Here is a 10,458-nt window from a genome sequence, read left to right as displayed (position 1 = left end):
CATTAGTGTTTGACTTGCCATTTCTAGGAAGTGTGCTGAAGTGTTGCATAGACAAGCATTGTTAAGCACAGAGAGGTCTGACAAAGCATAGGGAAGCATTGTAAAGCACAGAGGTCTGGTAAAGCATAGGGAAGCATTGTAAAGCACAGAGAGGTCTGGTAAAGCATAGGGAAGCATCGTAAAGCACAGAGAGGTCTGGTAAAGCATAGGGAAGCATTATAAAGCACAGAGAGGTATGGTAAAGCATAGGGAAACATCGTAAAGCACAGAGGGGTCTGGTAAAGCATAGGGAAGCATCGTAAAGCACATAGAGGTATGGTAAAGCATAGGGAAGCATTGTAAAGCACAGAGAGGTCTGGTAAAGCATAGGGAAGCATCGTAAAGCACGGAGAGGTATGGTAAAGCATAGGAAAGCATTGTAAAGCACAGAGAGGTATGGTAAAGTATATTTAAAAAACATGGGGAACTAAAGCATAGTATAATCATAGGAAAAGCAACACAATATTGTCATGGGGAGTGAATGCAGGGAAACAGTGTGTTCCAGTTGTATGTAGTTGAAATTATTGTATGTAATATTAAATAAATAGAGTTAAAGAAAATACTGTCCTAGGGGGCACCTGGATTTGAAGAAGGGACCACTTGAGCTGTAGTCAAATGATCTACCATTGAGCTATACCCCCTTCTACAGTTTCTGAGGACTGCACAACACCAAGCAAGAGTTTATTATTATTATTATTATTATTATTATTATTATTATTAATAATAATAATAATAATAATAATAATAATAATAATAATAATAATAATAATAATAATAATAAATACATATTTGTGGTCGTAATGGCGGAAACAGTGCTGCAGTTTCAAAATAGTTGGTTGAGTCAGGCAGCTTGCACAGGATCCGCGCCATTTGTCTGATTACTGTATCAGAGCGCCCTCTAGCGGAGATCAAATAGCTTATGAATGGGACGCATCATGCATTAGAATAAGAGAGAAGAACAATAAACACATAAAAAGAAGGAAGGACAGCACACAGGTAAGTCTCAGACAGAGGATTGGCCGAGCGGTGTCTTACACGAGTACTTTTAATATACAGGATATGTAATTGAATCTATAGTGGTCAACCTGTGATCCGAGGGAGGCTGACCAGGGGAACGCAGAAAATACTTTTAACTTGTGGATTATTAAAGCAACACATACCGTGTGTGTGTGTGTATACAGTGCCTACAGGAAGTCTACATCCCTTTCAAAATCGAAAATTAATAAAAAATAAAAACTGAAATAGCTTGGTTGGATAAGTGTTCACCCCCCTTGCAATAGCAATCCTAAATTAGCTCAGGTGTAACCAATCGTCTCCAAAATCACACACCAAGTTAAGTAGCCTCCACCTGTGTTAAATTGTAGTGATTCACATGATTTCAGGATAAATTCAGCAGTTCCTGTAGGTTCTCTCTGCTGGTTAGTGCATTTCAAAGACTCAACCACGAGCACCAATGTGCTATCAAAAGAACTCCGGGACAGAGTTGTTGAAAGGCACAGATCAGGGGATGGGTATAAAATAATATCAAAGGCCTTGAATATCCCTTGGAGCACGGTCAAGACAATTATTAAGAAGTGGAAGGTGTATGGCACCAAGAGCCTGCCTAGATCAGGCCGTCCCTCCAAACTGGATGACCGAGCAAGAAGGAGACTGATCAGAGAGGCTACCAAGAGGCCAATGGCAACTTTGCAAGAGCTACAGGCTTTTATGGCCAAGACTTGTCAAAGTGTGCATGTGACAACAATATGGTGGCAAGAAGGAAGCCATTTCTCAAGAAAGGCCACCCTGAATCCTGTTTGAAGTATACAAAAAAAAACACTCAGGAGATTCTGTAGCCATGTGGCAAAAATGTTTGTGGTCTGACGAAACTAAAATGGAACTTTTTCGCCTAAATGCAAAGCGTTATGTTTGGCACAAACCCAACACAGCACATAACCCAAAGAACACCATCCCTACTGTGAAGCATTGTGGTGGCAGCATCATGTTATGGGGATGTTTCTCATCACCAGGGACTGGGGCACTTGTCAGGATAGAAGGGACAATGAATGGAACAAAGTACAGAGAAGTCCTTGAGGAAAACCTGCTGCCCTCTGAAAGAAAGCTGAAACTGGGATGGAAGTTGACCTTTCAGCATGACAACGCCCCAAAGCACACAGCCAAAGCTACACTGGAGTGACTAAGGAACAAAAAAGTAAATGTCCTTGACCTAAATCCAATCGAAAATTTGTGGCATGACTTGAAGAGTGCTGTCCATCAATGCTACCCAAGGAACTTGACAGATCTTGAATAGTTTTGAAAAGAAGAATGGTCAAATATTGCCAAATCTAGGTGTGCAAAGTTGGTAGAGACCTATCCCAACAGACTCAGGGGGGTGGAGACTTATCCAATTATGATCTTTCAGTTTTGTATTTTTAATATATAATTTTTTTTCTCAATAAAAAACTTTTTTCCCCTTAACAGTGTGGAGTATGGTATGTAGATAAGTGGAAAAAATCCTCATTTAAATGCATGAAATTCTCTGAGGCACTGACACAACAAAATGTGAAAAAAGGTCAAGGGGGTGTAGACTTTCTATAGGCACTGTGTATATATATATATATATATATATATATATATATATATATATATATATATATATATATATATATATATATATTATTCGTATGTCGTATAAATTTATTAAACTTTGATTTGTTTATGCAGAGGCTCCCAGCCAGCTCCTCACACACGCCCCGCTGCTCCGATTCCTTCTCTTCATATTTATTGTATCTCATTGAAGAAGTGCTAATGAGCTGCTGGGTCTGATTGAGGGACTGTCACCCCACCAAGCTTTTCCCATATTTATACTGTGTTTACCCTGGTTTGCCATGCTTTTTGATTTTTAGATGCTTTACCATACCTCTCTGTGCTTTACAATGCTTCCCTATGCATTACCAGACCTCTCTGTGCTTTACAATGCTTCTCTATGCTTTACCAGACCTCTCTGTGCTTTACAATGCTTCCCTATGCTTTACCAGACCTCTCTGTGCTTTACAATGCTTCTCTATGCTTTACCAGACCTCTCTGTGCTTTACAATGCTTCTCTATGCTTTACCATACCTCTATGTGGTTTACAATGCTTCCGTGCTTGGAGTATTTGCATAATAATATAATTTTTTCTCAATTTTCTTTTTTAAAGATTGATTTTTATTTTTGGTGCTGACGCTTCTGGAATCTCATCAGCGATCCTTCATCGCTTTTTCAACACAGTCGTGACGTCTCTCTCTCTCTCTCTCTCTGCTTGCATGTATAATTTAGTGCATTGAACATCTCCAGAAAGAAATTGCTTGCTTTGGTGGTACTGTATCTCTTTTTTTTTTTTTTTTGGATTGAGGGGGGGGGGGGGGGGGGGGGGGGGTTTTTTTTTTTTTTTTTGGGGGGGGGGGGGGGGGGGTTCTGAGCGAAGCAGTCCGTCTGTGTAACTTATTTTTGATTGGTTCACAGGTGGCTTATGGTCCTCGATTTGCTGGTGTTCTGACATTATTTGCTACCTGGCCCCATTTGCCAGAATTTACTACCTGCTCTTTCCTAGTATAAACAAGGGTGGCATTTTCTGACACCTACAATAGGACTTGCCAGAATTTACTACTCCCCTTTTCTCATAGCATAAACACGGGTGACAATTCATCCGGCACCCTTTTAAAATGCCCCGCGTGAGTAATAAAGCGCTACCTGTCAAACTGACCGGTCAAGAGTGAGTCGATATCATAGCCAATATTATAAAATGGCAATACATTTATGATTATTATACAAAGAGAATACTGTATTATAAAATGACAATACATCTATGTTTACGATGTTATATGCAATTATTATAGACTATTCAATAATAAACTTTTATATTAGTATTATTTGTGAATCCCTGGCTTCGACATTAAGTATTAACACATTTATACAGGATATCATTTGTTCAGTTATTAAAAAAAAAAAAAAAAAAAAAAAAACCCACCAAATATTCGAATGGTTTTGTATTATATTGAGAGTAACAGTTAACAGAGTATAGCTTCTTACACAAAAAAAAAAAAGCAAGGCGAAGCGCCACCGAGGCAGCGCGGTATCTGTAGACAGGTTGCTATATAATGTGGTTCTCGCCTACAAATCAAAATAAAAACGGAGTTGGCATGGCAACTAGGCTTATGATATGTGCATGTGTTTAAAAAACGACATTAAATTAAAAGATTATTATAAGAGCTACCCACGAAAGAAGGGGCGGTAGAAACGAGTAAACACCGACTGCGCACAGTGCTGGCAGTGGTTCGCTGCCACGGTGAATATCATGGTTTGCTTGTTATGTTTTTTTTATTAGAATTTTTTCTCAGATGCTTCTTCCCTGACAATCTCAGCCACGCCCGTCTCCCTCGGTTCTCGAGCGCCCGCCACGCCCAGGCCGCGCCCCAACAGTTTAATAACTCATGACTGATTTCCCCACCGACCAACCGCAGCGCGGCAGTGACGGGATCGGCTAGCTGTGACTGGTTGTAATGGGAGGGAGGCGGGCTTTTGGGCGGAGAGGTCTCTCTGCAGCTGGAAGCTGGATTTCATTGTGCGAGTGAGAGAGAGACGCGCAGCTGTTGATTGAGAATTTCAACTGGATACGCGAAAAAAAAAACCGGAATAAATAATTTTTTTTTTCCTTGAAAAATGAGTAGAAAAGTGACAAAAAAATTAAATGGTACAGAATAGCAGCATGTCCAGGCGGCCTTCTACTCCCACGCAGATGGACATTTCTGAGAATCCTAATTTACAGGTAAAAAATAAATAACAACAATAAATAAAACCATCTAAAAATATTATTAATAAACAAGAACAAAATACAGACAACAGATAATAACCACTATAAAAAATAAGAAGAGCTATATGTGTATTTTTATTATAATTTTTTTTTTATATATAAATGAGTAAGTGCTAGTGTAAACAGGTGCCGGTTGTACAGTATATGATGAAAGGCACTTCAATCAAACATTACAGCAGCTCAATGCTTTAGTTAGGTTTATTAAAGGAATAAAAACTGACAATGCTTTTAATTGTATTTTAAATAATGAATTTGGTACAGTACTATAATAAGAAAAGCGATTTTGTCAAATAAATAAATAAATAAATAAAATACAACTGTTTTTTGGACACCATTTCGGGCATCAGTGCTGTTGCCATCAAGGCACTCACCTTATTTCACGCTTTCAGTTACTTGATTTCGCGTTAAAAAAGTCACTGCTCTGTTCTGTTGTGTATTAGATTGTTTTTTTTAGATTGTTTTTATTGTGAAGTATTTATTTTTAGGTACTTGTTTGGAATGTTCTGGTATTAATGTTTTTATTTTTAGAATGTATCCTTTTGTTTAAAAACTTTTATAGCGTTTTGGGAAGGAGCTGTATAAAAATACATTTGATTGATTGACTGATGGGGGGTGGGCGAAGCTGGCTGTTCCACCCCTGGTCTTTGTTTAACTGAATCAATGAAACGATCAATTAATTCAACCAGACCCTGAAGAGGTCCATTATATAATGTGACTTCTGATTGAGCTCGATCTATACAAGTTATGGCATTTAATTTAGAATTTCTTGGGGGACAGGGGTGGAGAAACACACACACACACACAATTTCAACAAACTGCAATGCAATGACTCCTCAGTCTCTGTAACACTTTGATTTTTGGGACGAGTCCTGTCTAAAACTTTAAAATAGTTTACCGCAGAGATAACCTTTTTCTTCCAGGTCCCATAATGTCATTCGCTTCTAGATTTGTTTAGTTTTCAGCAGTCTTTATTTTAAGTTCCTTCATTCTAAATCCAACCTCTTTCAGCCATGCCTTCTTCAGCGTACTAATAAGAAGATGCTAGCCAAAATGTTTCTCTGCTTGCCTTTCTTATAGCCAGTTATGAACAGATGACTCTTTAACCCACTGCAAGCCTTGCCTATGTATTTTTACACCTTTAAAAGCAGGACTCATGTACCCAACTCTCTGTGTCGCTGCACAGCCTGGCAGTCTTCTAGATTTCCAGCAGCCCTCTCTAACTGCTCACTAATAGAATTAGCAGGCAGTGCATTGCCTTGGCAACCGGGGGTCACAAGGGCACTTAATTTAATGGAAGGCACTTCCTCCGGGCTCTTTCCCCTTTTCCTCCTCCCCCGTCCCCCCTTCTTTCTTCTCCTCCCCTCTCTCTTCATCTTCCCCCCCTCCCGTTCTCTTCTTTTCCCTTCCCTCTTCCTCCTTCTCCATTCTTACTAAATCCTTCTCCTTCATTTTTCTCCTACTTCTTTCCCCCCCTCCCTTTCTCAGTCCGTTCCTTCTTCCCTTCCCCCCCCTCCTACTTCCTTCTTCCCCTTTCTTCTTCCTTCTCTCTTCCTTTCCTCCCCCCTTCTTCATTCTCCTCTTCCCTCTTTCTTCCTACTTCTCCTTCCCCAAGGCCTGGCCAATCTCCAAGGCCTGCCACTCAGATTCACAGTGAGCAGGGTTAGCTGTATAGCACAGCAGTCACAGTGAGCAGGGTTAGCTGTATAGTCCCAGTCACAGTGAGCAGGGTTAGCTGTATAGTCCAGTCACAGTGAGCAGGGTTAGCTGTATAGTCCAGTCACAGTGAGCAGGGTTAGCTGTATAGTCCAGTCACAGTGAGCAGGGTTAGCTGTATAGTCCAGTCACAGTGAGCAGGGTTAGCTGTATAGTCCAGTCACAGTGAGCAGGGTTAGCTGTATAGTCCAGTCACAGTGAGCAGGGTTAGCTGTATAGTCCAGCAGTCACAGTGAGCAGGGTTAGCTGTATAGTCCAGTCACAGTGAGCAGGGTTAGCTGTATAGTCCAGTCACAGTGAGCAGGGTTAGCTGTATAGTCCAGCAGTCACAGTGAGCAGGGTTAGCTGTATAGTCCAGTCACAGTGAGCAGGGTTAGCTGTATAGTCCAGCAGTCACAGTGAGCAGGGTTAGCTGTATAGTCCAGTCACAGTGAGCAGGGTTAGCTGTATAGTCCAGTAGTCACAGAGAGCAGTTAGCATGTTTAGGTTATGTTACATGGTTTATATTTATATGGGTAGATGTATGAATTGGGGTTGAGCCTATGAGGTATAGATCTTGTGCAGCTCAGGAGCGCGCAGACAGATCCTGTCAGCTCAGAGCTCTGTGTAAACTGAAGCAGCTGCCATACCCAGCGTGCTTTATACAGCGTTTTGTGACTGTGTATACGTGTGTGTATGTATGTGTATGTATCTGTTTGGGTTTATGGCCAATTTCCTCGTTCATAAGGGCTGTTTTCTAGTCCTCGTCTAGTTTGGCTTTTTTTTTTTTTAATCCCTTTTGTGAACATTGTAAGTTGACGTTTTGTGTCTTTCTGAAGTGTGGATGGTACCTGCCTGCCAGTTTATATGCTCCATCTTCAATGGAGTCAGACAACGTTGCATATCCGACCCCCTGTGGACTGGGGTATAGGCGGGTATGTGAAAAAGTCGGATTTGCGAACATCTATAGAAAATGACATTTACACATCCATAAATAGGTTAGTGAACAAAAACACTCAAACTGCTTAAACACAGGGAAATTCTTTCCTTTAGAAGTAAGCAAATGTAAACAAGATTAATTAGGCTAGAATACACAGCGTTGCTATGCGGTTTACTACAAGCCATCTCCATGCAAAGCTTTAAAAACAATACACAAAACAAACAGTACATGTACAGTAACCTGCAGCTGATGGCTTCTTTCTTAACTCCTGAAGTCCCTGCCTCCGTGGTTCTGCTTTCTTAATCTCTCTGTCACGGTACTTTGCGCTCTTTCTTGATATTGCTAACAGCCGGTAAGCAGCTCGGTTTGAATATTGCTTTGGCTATTTTAAACAAACGGCCAGTAAACATTGTGTTTATGAAGCTTGCTTTGTTTAATTCAGATGCATTTAAATGCTACAACAACACGCTGCCAATATCTGCAACCGTGCGCTTCATCACATAAACACACTGCACAAAAAAAAAAAGAGTAAAACACAAAGCTTTCTCAACTGGTGTACTGAAACGTCACTGCTGCACACAGCTGACTGACACACACACACACACACACACACACACACACACACACACAGAGCCCGTCTCTCTTAAAGGGGAACACACCAAAAGGCTGATTGCTAGAACGCGGGCGCTGCACTTGCTGCCAGTGCCATTACTCTCGTAGCTTTAATATTTATTTATTTAGTGAGCGCCAATTAATAGTCCCGCCAATACACTCTCAGCCTATACGATATTCGCCCGCAACTATATATATATATATGTGTGTGTGTGTGTGTGTATAAATATACATATAATATTGTATCAAAAATGTATTAGTGGACATGACCCCTGTCTGTCTTATCAATTGCATGGTGAGTGTGCAGCCCATAATGCACACTTTTGATATGACGCTATTATCTTGCTTTGGCCAGCACCTCATTATTTACTAACCATTGGGGAGCACATATACATATGTTGTGGCAGGTCCGGAGGTAAATACAAACGTGCTCACAGAAATAGAAGAGATCTGTAAAGAAAGTTCTCCGCAGCTCAGTAATACGCCATAAATCAGGGCGGCACCCGATAGATTTAATTTCCACAATCCAGCTGCCCGTGAGGTGGTCTGGGAAATGAAGTTTCCCTTGGGTCGGCCATCTTACTTCCGGTAATGTGAGGTCATAGTTTGCCAGCAAGCTTGCCCTCACACACCTCCCATTAACGACTCTACCCCTAGCTTTATCACTATGTAAATATATACATATATAAATATGTGTGTGTGTGTGTGTGTGTGTGTGTGTGTGTCTATATATAAATTATATCAGAGTATGAACAAATTATTTACACCAGATTATGTTTTTTTTTTCTTTTTAAATCTCCTGTCAGCTCTGCAATGACAATATTTATGATCAGTGGATTCAACCACCATGCATGAGCTTAGAGTTATAAATAACAATTGATAAAGGAGACGCAGGTTACTTCAGACATGTCATATTTTCATTGTACCTTATTTGTACAGTACTGTATTGCGTTCCTTAACTACTATAAAACTGCTTTCTAACGTGTAGGTTAGTGATTATATAATCGCGCACAGCAAATCCTCCCGTACTTTTTTCTATAAACAGATCCTTGACTTAAGAATAACTTTAAATAATTAAAGAATCTTTGCTGATGTGTTATGAAAATGCTTAAATGGTAAGAACCTCTCTAATTTCAGTGCCTGTTGAAGCAATCTCTTTTCCATGTTGTGTCAAGGCAATAATAAGCCGTGCGGAAATCAAATATTTTTTTCTGAGCCTTCAGGCAGTGTTGCCAATTTAGTGAATTCCTCGCCAAATCTAGTCACTTTAAGAGCTGACTTGTTAAAAGCAACTAGCTACAAATCTAGCGATTTCCAGGACAATCGTCTGACAATTTCAGAGATATAAAATTGGTAAAACATTTTGATTATCCCGTATTAGCAACAACCTTTTATAAGAATCATTGTCAGGGTAATTAAATGAAATCCAATAATGCCCCACCCCATTTGAATATGCAGGAAACTTCAATGCATTGGCATGATCACCCCGCCCCCTTCAACTTACCACCCTAGGCGGCCGCCTGTTCTGCCTATATGGTTACGCCAGCCCTGCCTATCCCTCAGTCCAGGAAAGGGATCCGACTGAATTGAATTTACTGTGTTTTTGACAGCCTTACTCAGCATGCTGCGCTGGGCTGTGCTGCTCTACGCTGAGCTGTGCTGTGCTGCGCTGGGCTGTGCTGCGCTGGGCTGGGCTGGGCTGGGCTGTGCTGCGCTGCGCTGGGCTGTGCTGCGCTGGGCTGTGCTGCGCTGCGCTACGCTGGGCTGTGCTGTTCTGCGCTACGCTGGGCTGCGCTACGCTGGGCTGTGCTGCGCTGCGCTACGCTGGGCTGTGCTGTTCTGCGCTACGCTGGGCTGCGCTACGCTGGGCTGTGCTGCGCTGCGCTACGCTGGGCTGTGCTGTTCTGCGCTACGCTGGGCTGTGCTGTTCTGCGCTACGTTGGGCTGTCGAGCACACAAGTGGTTGCAGTGTTTTGTGGTTTTCACTTCACTTCTGTCTCTCCTCCAGGGGAAGTATGCCAAACGAAAGAGCCGCTTCAAACGCTCGGACGGAAGCACCTCCTCCGACACCACCTCCAACAGCTTCGTGCGGCAGGTAAGAGTCAGGACTTATATACACACACACACTGTCTCTCCCTCTCCCACACCTGAGAGTCTCTCCCTCCTGCACACACACACACACACACACACACACACACACACACACACTGTCTCCCTCTCCCTCCTGCACACACACACACACACACACACACACACACACACACACACACACACACACACACACACAGAGGGAGACCCTCTCCCTCCGTCTCCTGCACACCACACACACACACACACACACACA

At 41.8% G+C, this 10,458-nt stretch overlaps 1 protein-coding gene across 5 annotated transcripts in view; it reads left to right on the top strand.

Annotated features, from left to right (window-relative positions):
- Positions 1-4,207: 4,207 nt before the first annotated feature.
- The window catches only part of LOC121324486 (voltage-dependent L-type calcium channel subunit beta-1-like), a 40,862-nt gene continuing 34,611 nt past the window's right edge, over positions 4,208-10,458 (top strand). For 2 of the 5 annotated variants that reach the window (XM_041266434.1, XM_041266433.1), the window contains exons 1-2: positions 4,208-4,825; positions 10,123-10,209. In XM_041266434.1, coding sequence (XP_041122368.1) covers positions 4,748-4,825; positions 10,123-10,209 — 165 coding nt within the window. In that variant the 5' untranslated portion in view covers positions 4,208-4,747. The remainder of the gene's footprint in view (positions 4,826-10,122; positions 10,210-10,458) is intronic. The other 3 variants (XM_041266430.1, XM_041266429.1, XM_041266435.1) reach the window with 2 other exon arrangements.

Source organism: Polyodon spathula, chromosome 12 (assembly GCF_017654505.1).
Source record: "Polyodon spathula isolate WHYD16114869_AA chromosome 12, ASM1765450v1, whole genome shotgun sequence".
Classification (NCBI taxonomy): Eukaryota; Metazoa; Chordata; class Actinopteri; order Acipenseriformes; family Polyodontidae; genus Polyodon; species Polyodon spathula.
This window is presented reverse-complemented; position numbering and strand designations above follow the sequence as displayed.